Source organism: Loxodonta africana, chromosome 4 (genome assembly GCF_030014295.1).
Source record: "Loxodonta africana isolate mLoxAfr1 chromosome 4, mLoxAfr1.hap2, whole genome shotgun sequence".
NCBI classification, from domain to species: Eukaryota; Metazoa; Chordata; class Mammalia; order Proboscidea; family Elephantidae; genus Loxodonta; species Loxodonta africana.
The window spans coordinates 83016132-83038205 of NC_087345.1; the positions used below are offsets into that span (position 1 = coordinate 83016132).

A 22074-nucleotide genomic window follows, 5' to 3' on the forward strand; every position below is an offset into this window, starting at 1 on the left:
GTAGAGGTAAATGTGATCATTTGGGAGATTTTTACGCATAAGATACAGATAATGTGTATCTAATTTAATAAAAGAAATATTGAGTGAAACTCTGGCTATGCATTCAAACAAAATTAAAAATAGTAAAATACTTTTGTATGTACGGTAATATATAAGCATATCCCTGTACTCTACACCCCCTGTTGGCTGAAGTGGCAGCACCTCATTACAGATTCCGATGTTCGTTTTGAACATCTGATTGAAAGAGAGAATAAACAAAAATCAGTTACACTTTAGTGTTAATTTGCATGTCACTTTATTACATTGTAAGTTTTGGACTTGACAGCACCAAACAACAACAAAATAACAATATCTTGGGGAGAAAAAGATATATTTTGATGATTCAGAAATGCTCAAATTTTAAAGGGTTGAGTAAGAGTTCACAGCGATGCACACATTACCTGAGAAATTAGAAGACTGGAGAGAGATGGACTACAAAAAAGACAAAAATAAAAATAACTCTCCTACATCTCAATTTAATATAAGTAATTGATATTTGCTCAATGAGAGATTAAATTCAATGAGACTGTTCTAACTTTCAGGTCGATTATGAGCCTCGGTCAATGTCCAGGGCAAATGGTCACAGCTAACTCTGCCCCTATCTCAGTAAGGACACAGAAAGTTAAGCAATAAAGTAAAACTGCTCATAAAACAAATAAATTGAGTACACACGGAAAAATTTTTTTTCCTATTCATTGATGTCAGAAAACTTCAAGCCTTGAGATATTGATTGTATATTGGAAATGTTTGAGTCCCTATTGGTGTAATTCATAGTTCAAGCTTGAGAAAAATCTGTACAGCAGATTATCACAAACTCAGAATCTAAAGGTTCTTGACCTCTGACTTAAATATCTTATTATTAGGCAAAAGTGGCAACAATGGAGAGAGAAATAATTCATTGACTAGAATATCAGGGAGGGAAGAAAAGCTGTCAGCATTATGTCAACAATAAATGTAATGTACATATTCAGTGACGGCAATGTACTTAAGCAGAAAAAAAGCTGTATTGTGTTGGGTGGAACCACAGGACTTAGGGTTGTTTATAGGAATAAAACACATTTGTCCTAAAACCGAAGCAGAAAACAAAAATCTTTTTTTTTTTTGTAATGAAGACCTCAAACTCTACTCTAGATTCTATGTAGTGAGCCCACGTATCTGTTATGTATTAGCATTATTTAAAAAAATAATAATAAAATAAAAGACTCAAATGTCAAGAAAAGACATGAAATCAGTGAAGAAATTTTCTGATACAAAGAATAAAAGGCTAAATATATAGAATATTTAACAGTTAAAATAATTTATAATAAAATTTCTCCAAACAGCAGATGCAGATTAGACAGAAGGCAGAAGTCAGTGATGAGAAACGGCACAGTAACATCATTCATTCTGCTGGGACTGACTGATGACCCTCAGCTGCAGGTTCTGATTTTTATCTTTCTCTTTCTCACCTACATGTTGAGTATAACTGGGAACCTGACCATCATCACCCTCACCTTTGTGGATTCCCACCTGAAAACACCTATGTACTTTTTCTTAAAAAATTTTTCCTTCTTGGAGATCTCATTCACCTCTGCTTGTATTCCTAGATACTTGTATAACATAGCAACAGGTAATAAGGTCATTACCTATAATGCCTGTATGAGCCAAGTGTTTTTTACCGACATTTGTGGAACAACAGAATTTTTCCTCCTGGCCGCCATGTCCTATGATCGCTATGTGGCCATCTGCAAACCCTTGCATTACATGACCATTGTGAGCAGCAGAGTCTGCAGGATTCTCATTACCTGTTGTTGGATGGCTGGTTTCTGTGTAATATTCCCACTAATACACCTTTGTTTAAATCTGGAGTTTTGTAATTCTAATGTGCTTGACCATTTTGCCTGTGATGCATTTCCCCTTGTGAAAATCTCATGCTCGGACACATGGATTATAGAACAGACTGTTATCATCTCTGCTGTGCTGACCCTAAATATGACTCTTACTTGTGTAGTTCTGTCATATGGTAGCATCATCAGGACAATATTTAGATTCCGCTCTGTCCACCAAAGGAAAAAAGCCTTTTCAACTTGTTCTTCCCACATGATTGTGGTTTCCATTACCTATGGCACGTGCATTTTCATCTATATGAATCCAACAGCAAAGGAAGAAGTGACCATTAATAAATTGGTTTCACTGCTTATTTCTTCTGTTTCCCCAACTTTGAACCCATTTATTTATACCCTGAGGAATAATCAAGTTAAGAAAGCTTTCAAGGGCTCATTTGAAAGGCTTGCAATGCTCTCAACTAAGTAAAAGAAAAAAAATTTTTTTTCAAAGAACAGATCAATGGCCTCAGACATTCTTCCTTGAAGTTTATAACTTTTTTTTTTTTTTTTAACAATCTATACTTTAGCTCCTTTTGAATGATCTTCAGCAAAATTTTACTGGCACGTAATATTAATGATATTATTAGATAATTTCTCCATTTGGTTGTATCACATTTTTTGGGAATAGGCATAAATATCCATCTCTTCTAGTCGGTTGGCCTGGTAGCTGTCTTCTAAAGTTCGTGACATAGATGAGTGAGCACTTCCAGTGTTGCATCCGTTTTTTTGAAACATCTCAATTGGTATTCCATCAGTTCATAGAGCCTTGATTTTTGACAATGCTTTCAGTGCAGCTTGGACTTCTTCCTTTAGTACCATTGGTTCTTGATCATATATTACCTCCTGAAATAGTTGAATGTTAACCAGTTTTTTTTTGGTATTGCTTCCGTCTTCTTTTGATGCTGCCTATGTTCTTCAATATTTTGCCCATTGAATCCTTCAGTATTGCAATTCGACGGTTGAATTTTTTCCTTAGTTCTTTCAGCTTAAGAAATGCTGAGTGTGTTCTTCCTTTTGGTTTTCTAACCAAGTATTTGCACATTTCATTATAATACTTTGTCTCCTGGAGCTGTCCTTTGAAATTTCCTGTTCAGCTCTTTTACTTCATCATTTCTTCCTTTCCCTTTAGCTACTCTATGTTCAAGAGTAATTTTCAGAGTCTCTCTGACATCCTTTTTGGCCTTTTCTTTCTTTCCCATCTCTTTAATGATCTCATGCTTTCTTCATGCATGACGTACTCAATGTCATTCCACAACTTGTCTGATCTTAGGTCATTAGTGCTCAACACATCAAATCTATTCTTGAGATGGTCTCCAAATTTAGATGTGATGTAGTCAAAGTCATATTTCAGCTCTTGTGGACTTGTTTTAATTTCATCAGCCACAACTTCAACGTGCATATGAGCCATTGATGGACTTTTCCATAATTGGCCCTGGCCTTGTTTTTAATGAATACTGAGCTTTTCCACTGCCTCCTTCCACAGATGTAGATGTAGTCGATCTGATTCATACGTATTCCATCTGGCAAAGTCCACCTGTATAGCTGCTGTTTTTGTTGGTGGAAAAAGGTATCAAATGATCTCTGGCATGTTTTCTTTCACCAAGGCCATGTTTTGGAACAACTGATCCTTCTTTAGTTCCAACTTTAGCATTACAATCACCAGTAATTATCAATGCATCCTGATAGCATGTCCCATCAGCTTTGGACTGCAGAAGTTGGTAAAAATCTTTAATTTCTTCATCTTAGGCCTTAGTGGTTGGTGCATAACTTTGAAAAATAGTCTTATTAACTGATCTTTCTTGTAGGCTTACAGATAATTATCCTACCGCTGACAGCATTGTCCTTCAGGATAAATCCTGGGTCATTAACAACCTCGGTTAGTCAGATGACACAACCTAGTTTGCTAAAAGTGAAGAGAACTTGAAGTACTTACTAATGAAGATCACAGGCCATAGCTTTCAGTATGAATTACACCTCAACATGAAGAAAACAAAAATCCTCACAACTGCTCTTTAAAGTATTAAAAAGCAAAGATGTCACCCTGAAGACTAAGGTTGGCCTGATCCAAGCCATGGTGTTTTCAATCACTTCATATGCATGCGAAAGCTGAACAATGAATAAGGAAGACCAAAGGGTTGATGCCTTTGAATGTGATGTTGGCAAAGAATATTGAATATTTCAAGGACTGACAAAAGAAAGAACAAATCTGTGCTGGTGAAGTACAACCAGTACATCCTTAGAAGCAAGGATGGCGAGAGTGTATCTGACATACTTTGGGCATGTTGTCAGGAGGGATCAGTCCCCAGAGCAGGACAGCACGCTTGTTAAGTAGAGGGTCAGTGAAAAAGAGGAAGATCCTCAATGAGATGGTTTGACACAGTAGCTGCAACAATGGGCCTAAGCATAGCAATGACTATGAGGATAGCCCTGGACCAGGCAGTGTTTTGTTCTGTTGTATATAGGGTTGCTTTGAGTCAGAGCTTTCTCAACAATACCTCACAATGACAAAAAAACCATATTTCAGCAACTCTCAACACTTCTTTAAAATAGCTTCTATGAATCCTGGTTAAGCCATTCTTTTATCTTTGTTTTCCAAAGCAGTATCTGAAAATGTTTTTGCATCTCATTAAGAGAACAGGTAAATAGATTTCCCAAAAACAATTTTTTTGGGAATGAAATCAACTTCATAATATTAAATTTTAAGATATAATAAAAGCCATTAGTCTGGAAAATACAGGGTAAAATTCATTGTTTTACACAAATATATGTAGTAATAATATCCAAACACATGAAACAAGAGTAATCTTATATGAACACTCTAAAAAGAATGAATAATGCCATGTAATGTTTTTTTTCAATGTAAAAATATGAACAATAGTTTAGAAAGAGAATAATAGTACTTTCCAAATTGAGAAATTAGAGAATTATGGAAGTCTGAACTATTACTTTTACAAACATATGGAAATGCTGAATTAAATTGAATAAAATATTCTTTTGAATCTATAGCCAAAAGCATTGCAGAGTTGTAAATTGATGGCATCGGAAATAAAGATGCAATTAAAAATTGAGCTACAATCTGTAAATTGACTGGTAGATGCTAAGGCGATCATAGGTTGGAGGGTGAGAGTGGGACAGGAGAGGGGGTTGCATTGTGGATCCCAGGGATTTAGGATTAAAGTCTCAGGTTCATTGTGGTGAGAGCACTTGGAATGATTGAATAGCATAAAGTCAAAACTGTCAAATTTTTTCATGCTTAATGAAAGTTTGGATTATATCCATGCTCATTTTCACAGAAAGATAAACTTTTCATTTTTCTTTCTTTCTTTCTGAAAAATATTGTCTACTGCTTTTAAGGCCATGTGTCATGGGAAAAAATATTATCAGTGTATTTAATACATTAAGTCTATTAATTACAAATTAAGCTTTTGAAATCCAAATTCTCTTAGAGCAATATAAACCCTCAGATATAAAAAATTGAAAAACCACACAAATGTAATTCATTGGAAATTAAGGTATTCACTTCTAATTAACTAAATACTATCAGGATCTATATTAAACAATGCAGGAAGCATTAAAAGAAGATGGAATAAATACATAGAGGCATTATACCAAAAAGAACTGGTTGACATTCAACGATTTCAGGAGGTAACATATAATCAGGGACCCATAGTACTGAAGGAAGAAGTGCAAGCCGCACTGAAGGCATTGTCGAAAAGCAAAGCTCTGGGAATTTATGGAATACCAATTGAGATGATTCAACAAACAGATGCAGTGCTGGAAGTGCTCACTCATCTATGTCGAGAAATTTGAAAGACAGCTGCCTGGCCATCATACTGGAAGAAATCCATATTTACGCCTATTCCCAAGAAAAGTGATCCAACCAAATGCAGAAATTATTGAACAACATCGTTAATATCACATGCAAGCAAAATTTTGCTGAATATAACTCAAAAGCAGCTGCAGCAGTATATCGAAAGGGAACTGCCAGAAATTCAGACTGAGTTTAAAAGAGGACACAGAACCTGGAATATCATTGCTGATGTCAGATTGATACCAGCTGAAAGCAGAGAATGCTAGAAAGATGTTTAAATGTGTTTTATTGACTGTGTAAAGGCATTTGACTGTGTGGATCATAACAAATTATGTACAGCATTGGGGAGAACGGAAATTCCAGAACACTTAATGAGGAATCTGTACGCCGATGGCGACGTAGTCATTCAAAAAGAACAAGAGAATTATGCATGGTTTAAAGTCAGGAAAGACATGCTTTAGGGTTGTATCATTTAACCATATCTATTCAATCTGTATGATGAGCAAATAATCTGAGAAGCTGGACTATATGAAGAATGGGGCATCAGGATTGGAGGAATACTCATTAACAACCTGAGTTAGGCGATGGCACAACCTTGCTTGCTGAAAATGAAGAAAACTTGGAGCACTTACTGATGAAGATCAAAGACCACAGCCTTCAGCATGGACTACACCTCAACATAAAGAAAAAAAAAAAAAATCCTCACAACTGGACCAATATGCAACATCATGACAAAAAGAAAAAAGTTTGAAGTTGTCAAGTGTTTCATTTTACTTGGATCCACAATCAACACCTATGGAAGCAGCAGTCAAGAAATCAAACTACAAATTGCATTGGGCAAAGCTGCTGGAAATGATGTCTATAAAGTATTAAAAAGCAAAGATGCCACTTTAAGGGCTAAGGTGTGCCTGACCCAAGCAATGGTGTTTTCATTTGCCTCATATGCATGTGAAAGCTGGACAAGAATAAAAAAAAGGAAGAGCTAAAAAGAATTGATGCCTTTTAATTACGGTGTTGGTAAAAAATATTGCATATACCATGGGCTGCCAGAAGAACAAGGAAGTCTGTCTTGGAACAAGTACAGCCCGAGTGCTCATTAGAAGCGAGGATGGTAAGACTTCATCTCACATACTTTGGACATGTTATCACAAGGAACCAGTCCTTGATGAAGGGCGTCATGCTTGATATAGTATCAACGAAAAAGGGAAAGATTCTCAAAGAGATGGACCGACACAGTGACTGCAACAATGGGCTCGAGCCTAACAAGATTTTGAGGATGGCGCGGGACCAGACACCTAACAACAACAATATCCGGAATGTAATGAAATGCAGATACTATATTACAAATTATTTGGAGCATTGAAAAAACTATAATCAGAAGGATTTCTGTTATCATAAGTATATTCATTACTTAGAAAAAATGTAAACTAGACCAAAAGAGAAGAATTTACTCTAATAAATGTGGAAGAAAGGAAAAAATAAGTGAAACTATAATTTAGTAAAGGTAAAAAGTGAAATCAATTTAATAAGTTAAAGAAATTCAAAAGCCGTTCTCTTTAAAGTCAAACAGAGATAAGCCCCATGCCAGTGAATGTGAATGAATAAAGAAAAAAAAGTAAAAACTTAGTATTTCATAGGAAGATTTTGTAAATGCAACAAGATGAGAAGAAAAAATAATATAAATATGGGAACTAACACCTGAAATTATTGCATTTAAGTGATTATAAAGTCTTATTTCACATTTTACTTTTCTGAAATGGAGATATGTCACCATAAAATAGCACCTAGAATCATTCAGAGTTTAATTTACAACATTCTCTTTCAGTTACTAGTACATAAAATAATGGCATGCTTCACAACTGATGGTGCCTTAAAATAGATTAATTGTGGCTTATCCTTTTTCCCCTGAAGACATTCTTACATATCCTGAAAACTTAAGAAACTCCAATAGGAAACTGGTAGAAATAATAGAAGAATTTTGTGCTCTGGCTGTACAAATGGAAAATATTAAAAAAAAAAAATAGACACTTTATAATAGCAATCTGTTGAAAACCCGTTGCCGATGAGTCGATTCCAACTCATAGTGACCCTATAGGACAGAGTAGAACTGCCTCATAGCATTTCCAAGGAGGCCTGGTGCCCACCTTTTGTTTAGCAGCCTTCAGAAGCAATAGCTTTTAAACACTACACCACCTGGGTTTCCATGTGAACAATAAAAAAAAAAAAAAAGCATCTAGAAATCAATGAACAAATATTACTTCTATCATAACTGTTACAAAAATTTAATTACCAAGAGAATAAAGTAAACATAAAAGGCACAGAGCACATATTAAAAACTGTAAAATCTTTTATGAGAAAATAAAATATAATTTAAACAAAAGAATGGCAATCAATATTCTCCAATAAGAGTTTATAATATAAGCATGTATATGTTTGTGTACATGTATATTTGTATTGTAGAAACATTTATTCTCCTATTCATCTATTAAAATTTTATTCATTTATATATATTCATCAAAGACATTAGATATTAAAGGAAGACCACATTTTATTTCAGGCTTTCTGCAGCAGGAATAAGTGATTCAATCAGAGAGAAAAATGGTAGAAGGAGACCAAAAATATTAAAGCAAAATGTTGACTGTGTTATCCCATTTATACGTATGGGCTTGGGTATACATAATTGGGTGTGGATTAAAAAAACTTTTTTTTTTCAGATGAATTTCCACCTACTGAATGATCGTTGTTGTTTGGTACCCTCTAGTTGGTTCCGACTTGCAGGGACTCCCTGTATAACAGAAGGAAATATTGCGTGGTCCTGTGCCATCCTCACAATCATTGCTGTTTGAGCTTAACGTAGAATGTTAAATATCTGTTACCAAGTTAAAAAAAAAAAATAGTTTCAGGATATTTTCTTAGTGGTGATACTAATTCAGTAAAATAAACAAAAAATGCAAAAAGAAAAGCCTCTTTGAATGCTTGTATGAGCAGAAACACTGGTGTAATAATATCCATACCAAAATCTGTTAATACTGACTACATCACTGGAATGTTTGAGTAAAGATAAGATTTGACTATTGCTCTATTGAAATATTTTGCTCACCGCAATCAGAAAAATATTTTCAAGCATTTTTTAAAAATAATATTTTAGTTTGTTTTTGGTGAAAGTTTACAAAACTCAATCCATGACACACTGTATGTATGTACCACATTTTGCTTATCCATTCACACATTGAGAAGCATTTCAGTTGTTTCCATTTTTTTGCTATTGTGAATAAAGCTGCAATGAGCACAGATGTGTATATGTCTGTTTGTGTCACTACTTTTAAGTCTCTAGGGTGTATACCTAGGAGAGGGATTCCTGGATCATAGAGTAGTTAATCATACACAACTGTAGTAGACAGAATAATGGCCCTCAAAAATGTCCAAGTCCTAGTCTCCATAACCTGTGAATATGTGATCTTACATGGCAAAGGGAGTTGACAGGTGCGATTAAGTCTCTTGAGATGAAGAGATTATTCTAGATTATCTCGTTACCCATTGTAATCACAATGGTCTGTATAAGGGAAGGAAGAAAGCAGGAGCATAAGAGATGTGACAAAGGAAGCAGAGGCCGGAGCAAAGTGAGGTCACCTGCCAAGGATACTGGTATAATACAGAAGAGCCAAGGAAATGGATTCCACCACCCCTAGAGCCTCCAGAAGAAACACATCCCTGCTGACCCATTTTAGACTTCACACCTCCAGAACCACAAAATAATATATTGGTTTGTGGTAATTTGTCACAGTAGCAACAAAATAGGAAATTAATAAAACACTTCCCATCCCTGGATTAGAACTAGCCATTGCTCAAAAAGACACGGTTTCTTTTAGTTGCAGACAGTATTTGAAAACCACAATATGGACACTGGAAGTGCTTGTTGCCATTTGGTTTGCCATATTTCTAGGCCCCTTCTGTGAATAAAGCTAGGGAATATGATTTTTATTAAATTAATGCGTGAGTTCACAGTGGAATTTCCAATTCAAACTCATGACTTCAGGAATTTAGCTTATGTTACTAAAATATTTAATAGATAATAAATGAATACATAATTTATCTATTTCTTGGATTGGTGTTCAGAGGATTATAGTACTAGCTACATGTGATAGGTAAGATTTTGTGTCAGCTTGCCTGCGCCATGATTCTCAGTGTGTTGGCAGTTGTGTAATGTGATCACTTCCCTGTTGGATTTTGATATGTTATTACCCCCATAAAAGAATCCACTGAGTGGTACTAGCGGGGGTGGGGTCTGTGGTGACTCACTGCCCCCTCAACCTCCATCTCTCCACCCTCTACACCTACTTCTTTCCTTCTCGCCTTGCCAAGATTTATGGCTTGTTCTGGATCCAGCAGCTGCCTCTTGTCTCTGGTTCTTGGGACTTGAACTAACAGTTTACTTGTTCATCTTGGGATTTGTCGATCTTCACAGCCTGAGAGCAAAAGTCCTGCTCCCCGACCTACTGATCTTGAGTTCGCCAGCCCCTGCAGCTACATGAATCAGGGGAAACATTGCAGCGTTGCCTGCTGACCTTGGAATTCCTCGACCTTCACAGCCTGTGAGTGGAAGCCCTGCTCTCTGTCCTGCCAATCTTGGGTTCATCAGCTTCTGCAGCTCTGTGAATTGCGAGAGGCATCTATCCGGAATCCACAGACTTAAGATATTCCAACCTGTACAATCATATGAGCTGTTTCCTTGATATAAATCTCTCTCTATGTATATATTTATATGCTTTACTGGTTTTGCTCCTCTAGAGAATCCAGCTTAAGACATTTGGTACTGAGAAACAGAATGGTAAGGATCAGTTTTCTAAACTGGTTCTCAAGTCTGGTTAGTCCTAAAGATGTTGATGATTCTGCTTCCAGTAGTAAAAAGGCACTGATAATCCGTGGCATGAAGTGGCAATTCAAATATGCAAAATATCATCACCAATAGATCAGGTACTGGTGAAAGATGAGGCTCTGGCTGATTACATATATGAAACTTTTCTACAATTTGTCCTAATAAGAAGTATAAGGGAGCTGGTTGGTTGGTTCCACTTTCTCTAGACAAGCTGCTGAAAGAAAGAGATGTGCTCAGAACTTCAGAATCAAAGCTCAAGTGCTGCATAAATGACCTCAAATCTTCCAGTTGTGCTTTGAAAAAAACCTTAATTTCACAAAGTAACAGAGCTGATATTGTCGAAAACCAGACCTAGACTCTTATTGTAAGAGTGGCTGAATTACAATGCCAGCTCAATTGCCAACCTTGAGAGATGTCTGAAATTAAAGTGAGGGCATTGATCAGGAAGAAATGGGGTCCTGAAACTTAGAACGGGGACATATGGGCAGATAATCAGGAAGCTGGAGACAATGAGCCCCTAAATTCTGTTGAATCACTCCTGCCAAAAGAACCACTCCCATCCGAAAAGATTATTTCATGCTTGTCTGCTATACCACCCTGCCCAGAAAAACCATCAGCCCCTCCATTCTCATCTAATGAGATTAGCTCTAGCCCAGCTGTCTCTAAAGAGCCCCTCCCTGAGTCACTGCCTCTGGCATTGCCTGAGGCAGATGCTTTACAAGACAATGCTGAATGTTCTCAAAACAATTCCATACTACCAATTCTGGCTTCTAGACCTATAACTAGACTTAAGTCCCAGTGATCCCCAAAAGGTGAAGTACAAAGTGTGACCCAGGAGAAGGTATGCTATAATCCAAAAGAACTACTTGAGTTTTCTAATGTTCACAAACAGAAACCTGGGGAATACTTATGGGAATGGCTATTAAGGGTGTGGGATAATGGTGCAAGGAATATAAAGATGGCTCAGTCTGGGTTTATTGATATGGGTCCACTAAGCCTTCATTCAGTATTTCTGCTCAAGAAGTTAGGATGCTGAAGCATGGATTACTCAGTGGCGTACACTAAATCAAGTTGAAGTACCGGACCCGCCTTGGTGTACTATAGAAGAAGGTATCCAAAGGCTTAGGGTAATTGGCATGTGGATTTATCAGGTTAGACTCACAGATCCACACATGGAATGCCCAGAGGATACACCTTTTACCGCAACTGCGAAGAACAGATTTGTGAAGGAAGCTCCAGCATCCTTGAAGACTGCTATGATTGCAGGGATTATTGCCAACATCAAGGACTTGAAGGATGTAGGGGTGGTGTTTCCCATGACATCCTCATTCAACTCGCCTATTTAACCTTTGCGAAAAACAAATGGATCTTGGAGAATGACAGCAGATTATCTGAAACCTAACCAGGTGGTGACTCTGGTTGCAGCTGCTGTTCCAGATGTAGTTTCATTGCTTGAGCAAATTAATACATATCCTGGTAACTGGTATGCAGCTATTGATCTGGGTAATGCCTACTTCTCCATACCTGTTCCAAAGGACCACCAGAAGCAGTTTGCCTTCAGCTGGCAAGGCCAATAATACACCTTCACTTGCCTACCCCAGGGCTACATCAACTTTTCAGCCCTATGTCATAATTTAGTCCGCAGGGAACTTGATGTTGTACTGGTCCATTACACTGATGACATTGTGCTGATTAGCCGTAGTAAGGAAGATGTGTCAATGACTCTGGGCTTACTGGTAAAACATTTGTGCGTTAGAGGGTGGGAAATTAATCACACAAAAATTGAGGTGCCTTCAATCTCAGTGAAATTTCTGTGGTGTGGGCCATGTCAAGATATTCCTTCTAAAGTGAAGGATAAGTTACTGCATCTAGCTGCTCTCACAACTAAAAAGAAGGCACAAGGCCTAGTGAGGCTCTTTGGATTTTGGAGGCAACATATTCCTCATCCGGGTGTGCTACTCCTGCCTATTTATCAAGTGACTGAAAAGCTGCTAGTTTTAAGTGGGGCTCAGAACAAGAAAAGTCTCTACAAGAGGTTCAGGCTGCTGTGTAAGCTGCTCTGCCACTTGGGCCATATGATCTCACTGATCCAATGGTGCTTGAAGCGCCTGTGGCAGAGATGCTGTTTGGAGTCTTTGGCAGCCCCCTGTTGGTGAATCACAGTGCAGATTAGGATTTTGGAGCAAAGCCCTGTCATCCTCTGCAGATAACTACTCTTCTTTTGAAAAACAACTTTTGACATGTTACTGGGCCTTAGCAGAGACAGAACACTTTCACCATGGGACACCAAGTCACCATGTGACCTTAGCTGCCCAACATGAATGGGGTGTTGTCTGACCCACAGAGTCTTAAAGTTGGATGTTCACAAAAGCACTCCATCATTAAAGGGAAATGGTATATATGAGATCAGGCCCAAGCAGGACCTGAAGGCACAAGTAATTTATATGAGGAAGTGGCTCAAATAACCATGGTCTCCACTCCTGTAACATTACCTTCCATCTCCCAGTCTGCATCTATAGACTCATGGGGAGTACCTTATGACCAGTTGACTGAAGAAGAGAAAAATTGTGCCTGATTTACAGGTAGTTCTGTACAATATGCAGGCACCACTCAAAAGTGGACGGGGGCAGCACTACAGCCCCTTTCTGGAACCTCCCTGAAGGACAGTGGTGAAGGGAAATCTTCCCAGTGGGCAGAACTTAGAACACTGCACCTGGTTGTTCACTTTGCTTGGAAGGAAAAATGGTCAGATGTGCGATTGTATACTGATTCATGGCTCTGGCCAATGGTTTGGCTGAATGGTCATAGACTTGGAAGGAACATGATTGGAAAATTGGAGACAAGGATTTATGGGGAAGAGGTATGTGGCTAGACCTCTCTGAATGGGCCAAAAAAGTGAAGATATTTGTGTCTCGTGAATGTGTACCAAACTGTGACCTCAATAGAGGATGATTTTTAACAATCAAGTGGATAGGATGACGCATTCTGTGGAAACCAGTCATCCTCTTTCCCCAGCTACTTCCATCATAGCTCATTGAGCTCATGAGCAAAGTGGCCATAGTGGCAGGGATGGAGGTTATGCATGGGCCCAGCAACATGGACTTCCACTCACCTGGGCTGACTTGGCTACAGCCACTGCTGAGTGCCCAATCTGCCAGCAGGAGAGGCCAACACTGTGTCCCCGATATGGCACCATCCCTCAAGGTGATAAGCTAGCAACCTGGTGCCAAGCTGATTACATTGGAAAGGGCAGCATTTTGTCCTTACTGGAATACACATTTACATTAGATATGGATTCGCCTCCCTTGCATGCCATGCTTTTGCCAAAACTACCATCTGTGGACTTATAGAATGCCTTATCCACCATCATGGTAACCCACACAGCATTGCCTCTGATCAATGGACTCACTTCACAGCAAATGAAGTGTGGCAATGGGCCCATACTAATGGAATTCACTTGTCTTACCATGTTTCCCACTATCCTGAAGCAGCTGGTTTGATAGAACGATGGAACAGCCTTCTAAAGACACAATTACGTTACCAGCTAGGTGGCAATACCTTGCAGGGTTGGGGCACTGTTCTCCTGGCAACTGTATATGCTCTAACCAGAATTTAATATATTGTGCTGTTTCTCCCATAGCTAGGATTCATGGGTCCAGGAATCAAGGCGTGGAAATGGGGGTGGCACCACTCAGTATTACCCCTAGAAACCCACATGCAAGATTTTTGCATCCCGTCCCCATGACCTTATGCTCTGTATGTCTAGATGTCTTAGTTCCAAAGGGAAGAATGCTCCCACCTGAAGACACATCCCTGATTCTATTGAACTGGAAGCTAAGAATGCCACCTGCCCACTTTGGGCTCCTTATGCATCTGGATCGACAGGCAGAGAAGAGAGACACCATACTGGCTGGTGTGATTCATCCTGATTACCAAGAGGAAATTGAATTGATATTACATAATGGCGGTAAAGGAGAGTCAGGAATACAGGAGATCTCTTAGGGCGTCTCTTAGTACTATCATGTCCTGTGATTAAAGTCAATGGAAAGCTACAGCAACCCAATTCCAACATTACTATTAATGCTCAGACCCTTCAGGAATGAAGGTCTGGGTCATCTCACCTGGCAGAGAACCACAACCAGCTGAGGTGCTTCCTGAGGGCAAAAGGAATGTGGAATGGGTGGTGGAAGAAGGTAGTTCTAAATACCAGTTATAGCCATGTGACCAGTTGCAGAAATGAGGATGGTAATTGCTATGAGTATTTCTGTTTTGTATGTGTTCATCAGATATTTTTGTTTTTTTCACTGATAAAATATAAGATGTAAATTGGGCTACTGCATTTTCGGTCGATGGGTGTTGTATCAGGTTAAGCACGAGATCCAACTGAATGTGGAAATTATAGAACAACATCGTTACTATCACCCGCAAACAAAATTTTGCTGAAAATTGTTCAAAAGCAGTTGTAGCAGTATATTGAAAGGGAACTGCCAGAAATTCAGGATGGATTCAAAAGAGGACGTGGAACCAGGGATATCATTGCTGAGATCAGATGGATCATGGCTGAAAGCAGAGAATACCAGAAGGGTGTTTACTTGTGTTTTATTGACTATGCAAAGGCATTTTACTGTGTGGAACATAACAAATTATTGATTACGTTGTGAAGAACGGGAATTCCAGACCACTTAATTGTGTTCATGAGGAAAGTGTACATAGATCAAGAGGCAGTTCTTCTAACAGAACTAGGGTATACTGAATGGTTTAAAGTCAGGAAAGATGTGCATCAGCGTTGTAACCTTTCACCATGTATATTCAATCTGTATGCCGAGCAAATAATCTGAGAAGCTGGGCTCTATGAAGAAAAAACAGGGCATCAGGATTGGAGGAAGACTCATTAACAACCTGCATTATGCAGATGACACAACCTTGTTTGCTGAAAGTGAAAAGGACTTGAAGCACTTACAGATGAAGATGAAAGACTACAGCCTTCAGTATGGATTACACCTCAACATAAAGAAAACAAAAATGCTCACAACTGGACCAATTTGCAACATCATGATAAACAAAGAAAAGTTTGGAGTTGTCAAGGATTTCATTTTACTTGGCTCCACAATCAACAACCATGGAAGCAGCAGTCAAGAAATCAAAAGACCCATTACATTGGGCAAATCTGCTGCAAAGGGCATCTTTAAAGTATTGAAAAGCAAAGATGTCACCTTGGAGACCAAGGTGCACCTAACCTAAGCCATGGTATTTTCAATTGCATCATATGCATGTGAAAGCTGGGCAATGAATAAGGAAGACTGAAGGAAAATTGATGCTTTTGAATTGTGGTGTTGGTGAAGAATATTGAATATACTCTGGACTTGCAAAAGAACGAACAAATCTGTCTTGGAGGAAGTACAACCAGAATGCTCCTTAGAAGCAAGGGTGGTGGGACTGCATCTTACATACTTTGGACATATTGTCAGGAGGGATCAGTTCCTGGATAAGGACATCATGCTTGGTAAAGTACAGGGTCAGGGGAAAAGAGGAAAACCCTCAGTGAGGTGGATTGACACAGAGGCTGCAACAATGGCCTGCTCAAACATAACAACGATTGTAAGGATAGCTCAGGATGGGGCAGTGTTTTGTTCTGTTGTGCATAGAGTCACTATGAGTCAGAATTGATTTGACAGCACCTAACAACAACAACAACAGGTGCAAGTCTGACTTTTTAATTGTGTTCATTCAGAGATTATATATGGTTTGGTGACATGTGTACAGGTGCCAAGTTAACAAGGGGTGGACTATGATGGTTAAGACTGTGTGTCAGCTTGGGTGGGCCATGATTCTCATTGTTTTGGCAGTTGTATAATGTTGTGATCACTTCCCTGTTGAAACATGATATGTGATCACCCTCATAATGGAATTTGCTGAATTGTTCCAGTGAGGGTGGGGCCTGTGGCAGCTCACCGCCCTCTCAGCTTTCATTTCTCTGCCCTTCTCTTTCTACTTCCTTCCTGCTTGCCTTACCAAGGTTTTCGGTTTGTTCTGGATCCAGAAGCTGCCTCTTGTCTGACCTCCAGTTCTTGGGATTGAGCTAGCAGCTTACCTGTTGATCTTGGCATTCATCAATCTTCACAGCCTGTGAGCAAGAGCCCTTGTCCCTGACCTGCCAATCTTGGCTTCGCCAGCCCCTGCAGCTAGATGAATCAGGAGAAACATTGCAGCCTTGCCTGCTGACTTTGGGATTACTTGGCCTTCACAGCCTGTGAGTGAGAGCCCTGCTCTCTGACCTGCTGATCTTGGGTTCACGAGCTCCTGCTGCTGTGTGAATTGGAAGAGGCCTCTATCCTGATCCACAAACTTGGGACGATCCAAACTCTACAATCGTGTGAGCTTTTTCCTTGATATAAGTCTCTCTATATATGTATTTATATACATTACTGGTTTAGGTTCTCTAGAGAACCCAGCCTAAGACACTATATATCCCACTAAATGGAAACGATTATTGGAATTGACCACCAATAATTAATGCTTCCAGGGGCTCTGGTAGTACAGTGGTTAAAGTTTTTTTGGCTGTTAACAGAAAGTTCGGGGGTTCTAACCCACCAGACAATCCGCAATAGAAAGATATGGCAGTCTGTTCCACAAAGACTACAGTTTTGGAAATGCTGTGGGGCAATTCTACTATGACCTATAGGATTGCTATGACTTGGAATCAACTCGACAGCAATGGTTTTTCTTCCAAAACTAGATGGCAATGTGATGTTATATTCAATGTGCTGAAATAAAAATAATGTCAAGAATAAATTCTATATCTATTAAAATTATTCATCAAAAATGAAGGAGAAATTAAAACATTCTGGGTAAACAAAAACTGAGAGAATTTTTCACTAGCATATCTGCCCTACAAGAAATATTAAAAGAAGTCCTTCAGACTGAAATAAAATAATAGTTAACAATAATTCGAATCCACACGAAGATATAAAAATCACTAGTAAGGCTAACTACATTGGTAAATGTTAAAGATATAATAGATTTTTTTTTTTTTTTGTAATTATTTTCACTACTCTGATTAAAAAGAATTCTAAAGCAATAATTATAAGAACTGTATGACAGGCTAATGATGCATCAAGTGTAATTTGCATGACTCCCTGAAGGAGCAAGGAGTGAACATAGCCATACTAAAGCAAGTTTTTTGTTTACTATTGAAATTAACTTGATATTAATCCAAACTGGGTTGTTTTAAGATAGAATGTTAATTTTAATCCCAATGTCAATCACTAAGAAAATTAGTTTTAAAAGATAATAAAAGAAAGAATAAGGGGATTTAAATGGTACACTAAAAATATCCCTTAACATAAAAGAAGACAGTTATGAGGAAATCACAAAAAATATATAAAAAATAGAACACGAATAGTTAAATGTCAGATATAAAACCTACCATATCAGTAATTAACCCAGACTAAAAAAACTATAACAGTAATTATATTATATTAAATGTAAATACATTAATCTTTCCAATCAAAAGGCTGAGATTGGCAGAATTGTTTAAAAAATTAAAATTTAACTCTATGTTATCTACAAGAGACACACTTTAAGCCTATAGACACAAATAAGATGGAAGTTAAAAAATGGAAAAACATACAACATGAAAAAAGTAACCAATAGGGAGTGGAAGTGGCTATACTAATGTTAGACAAACTAAATATTAAGAATAAAAGCATTACTAAAGTCAAAGAGGACATTTTATAAGGATGAAATGATCACTCTATCACTAAGATATAGTGATTATAAACCTATATACACATAGCTACAGAGCTCAAATATATGTATGAAGCAAAAACTTACAGAAATGAAGGGAGAAGTAAACAATTTGCCAATAATAATTCAATATTTTAATACACCACTTTCAAAAATGGATAGAACTAGGTAGAATATCAACAAGGAAACAGAAGACTTGAAAATGTTATAAAATTAGATAGTGTGAAAGTTACAAAATGCTGTGAATACACTAAAAGCCACCAAATGGTACATTTTTATGTTACTTATATATCAATAAAGCTGTAATTTTAAAAGTGAACTACTAATACGTGTAAATAACAAAGATTAATCTTAAAAACCTTATGCTAAGTGAAAGACGCCAACCTCAAAATCATGCATAACTTACCATTTCATTGATATACAATTCTATAGAAAGGACAATTGATCTCTTACAGACTGAACCTAAAATGACAGGAAGAAGATCACTAATTGCCTGCAACTGGGATTGTGGTGAAAAACATATAAAGGAACTTAAGGGAACTTTTTAAGGCAATAAAAATAGTCTAAGCTATTATTGTGGTAGTAGTTAGAGAGGTGTATGTATGTGTCAAATTTCATCAAAGTGTACAATTAAAATGAGCGCATTTTATTCTATGTAAAATATATCTCAATAAATCTACAACCCACCCTTGACCCACTTCAGCCCATGATTGAATTAAGGTAATAATACTCTCATTCTATAAATGAAAAAATAGAAAACTCATTTATGACATGAGTGTATATACAGAGACAGTCTTCTGCACTTCACTTTAAAAAAATTTTAATTATCATATATTGTACATTATATTTCTAAAAATGAGAATTATTTGATGAAGAAATTTTGCTTTGGCAATTAACCACAAAAAAATTGTACATGTATTCTTGCAGATTTTTCTTATAATTGTGAAAAATGGAAAAGAACTGCAAAGTATTTGTTCTGGACTAATAAATTGTTGGATAATCATAGAATCATATTTTAAAATCGTGAAATATTGGAAAAAGCATAAATTAATGAGAGCTAAGCTTGGCTCAAACTCTGAAGATACTTTAATACAATGGAGTGAAATTAAAGGAAATTCGAAAGAAATACATAAATATGCATCCATATATCTAAAGGTAAATTAGCATCTAGTGAGCTATACATTTCAATAGACAGTTATTTCTAATTTAATGTTCATGTATGTGTAAATATCACATATCACATATACGGGTATATTTGCAGGAAGAAAAGTGTGGAAAGATATGCTCCAAAATAAATAGCATTGAGTACCTCTTTTTAAAGCTATCTCCTTGTTCTTTTGCCTGATATTTTTCTGGGCTTTTGTTTGTAATTTATTATGTAATTTATTTATTTATTTTTTAATTGATAAAGGAGAAAAGGGAGACCTATGGAACTACTTTGCATAACAGGAATCAGTTAAAAAAAAAATTAGCTTCACTGAGCTTTTGTTTTCCTATCAGTTCTTCCTGTTTTCCTGTGTCTCTTTTAGGTGATTCTGGTGCTTTCTCCTGTCTCTAAAGGCCATGTTCCTACTCTGTCTTAAGGTTCATGTTTTTTTCTCCAAAGTTCATTATACTGATGATTCATCAGTAAATTTTAAACCCAGGTCACCATAGACCCTTTGGTTTATTAACTTTGTTGCAGATATGGCAAACAAAACAAATATCAAGCTTAAAATTAGAAAACCCTTCTCTGAGCAAACATAATTAAGAACATTAACTCTTCCAAAGGTTAGTGGGAGTTCCTTTGAACTAGTGTTTGTTTTCTGTGACGCAGAGTTAAAGAAAACATATCCTGGTCTAACGACAGTGCAGCATCTATCATGAGGAAGTTTATAGAAGTGACTGAAGGTGGAAAACTCAAGCCACTCGAGATTTCTGTGTGTCAGTATGGGCTCAATCAGTAGTGACCAGAATTTCTCATGCTGGTTTTCAACATTGCATTCATTTTTAAATTTGTAAATGTTTGAATTGTAGTTAAACAACTCATAGAGGGAAGCTATGATTAACTGCGAGAAGTGTGTAGTGTTTCAAGAAGAGGGTCATATTGTATCTGGAAAATGGATTTTTTCTGACTGTGTAAAACTAAGATGTATTACTTTTAATATGAATCTTAATGAAATGGCTTTTTAGAGTGTATTATTCTTGTATATTATCTTTCATTGGTTTGATCATCTTAATACAACAATAAATAGGAGGTCATCTAAACATAGTATAACTTGAGGAAAATGAAGAAGCAGTATCTCCCATATGGGGGGGGAAATCCAGTTGACACTTTGGCTGATGTTGAATCATCTCATTAGAAATCAAAATTTAAAAACCTTTCAAATAAAATATAAATAGTAATCCCATTGCTGTCTAGCCAATTCTGACTCATGGTGACCCTATAGGACAGATTTGAGCTGCCCCATAGGGTTTCCAAGGCTGTAATCTTTATGAAAGCAGACTGCCAAATCCTTCTCCCATGGGTGTCAAGTGGTTTCAAACTGCTTACTTTTTGGCTAGCAGCCGAGGGCTTAACAACTGCACCACCACAGCTCCTTAAATTATATTCAGTCAATAATAATTCAGATGAATTAGTTACTCAATATCTGCATTGTAATATCAGAGTTCTCATGGAAGTAAAGTTCTAATGACTAAAATAAAAATTATATTTTAGAAACGAGTACTACTCAAATTCAGCAGAGCTGTGTTTGTTACCACAGAGAAGCACAGGTTTCTTTACATTGAGAAGCAGGTTCAATGAGAGAGGTTGGCTCCACAAAAGATCCTTCACTGCATCTCAAGATGATCTTTTGTAAATATCGGATGTGGACTGATGTTCTCTGGGAGCATGCCAGCTCTCAGACAGACCATAAGCAAGTCCATACCCCTTCTCTATGATAGTGACTGTAATTGCTGAGTTTAATTTTAGAGCTTTGACACATGAACAGAGCTGAGCCACCATTTAAGTATGGAGGGAATGTTTCAAGGCAATGTTAAACTTTTCACTTAATAAAATAATTGGCTACTTCGAGAAAAATGTCTTTTTTGGGAATTACTGATACAATTTTGAAAATGATTGAGTAGCTGGTGTAATATTTAATTTGCGTTAGTGACAAAAACATCTATACAGAAAACACTGCCACATGTTAAAACTTCAAGGGCCATGAGTTCTGGTTTTAGTATGCTATTGGGAGATGCCTCAGGGAGGCGAATGCAGCATCGATGAACATAAAACGTTTCTTCTGTTTGGCAGGTAGGTCAAGAAGTCAGTTATCAGTTTTGTCAGGAGTGAAGGTAATAGATGTGATCAAAGTAGTTCTCCTTCCAGATAAGACTAATTAATTCAACTGACAAAAAAAAACTTCCAAAATAAAAAAGTCGAAATGTTAAACTGAGATACAGAATAAGTTCAACATTCCAGCAGTTTTTAGCTACATACCAAAAAAGAAATAATACATATAGGTTTGTGTAGAAAATTTGACTTAGATATTTTTGCCAGTATATTTTTTAGGCATTGACTATAGGTCTGGAACTATGTTACTTGTGGACACTAGTAAAAAAATATCGCCCCCACTTTTTTTTTTTAATAATAAACTCTTCCCCACTGCTCCTCTCCCTAATAAATATCAAAGATTGTTTCTTTTTGTATGTAAACTTTTCATGAGTTTTTATAGCAGTGGGCTAATACAACATTTGTCCTTTTGTGATTGACA

General features: G+C 37.2%; 1 protein-coding gene across 1 annotated transcript; it reads left to right on the top strand.

Moving 5' to 3' along the window:
• The first annotated feature begins 785 nt into the window (after positions 1-785).
• Positions 786-2331, top strand: LOC100665298 (olfactory receptor 6C2-like). Its single transcript, XM_003423656.2, has one exon. The coding sequence runs from the start codon at positions 1396-1398 to the stop codon at positions 2329-2331; it is 936 nt and encodes a 311-aa protein (XP_003423704.2). The 5' UTR covers positions 786-1395.
• The last annotated feature ends 19743 nt before the right edge of the window (positions 2332-22074 follow it).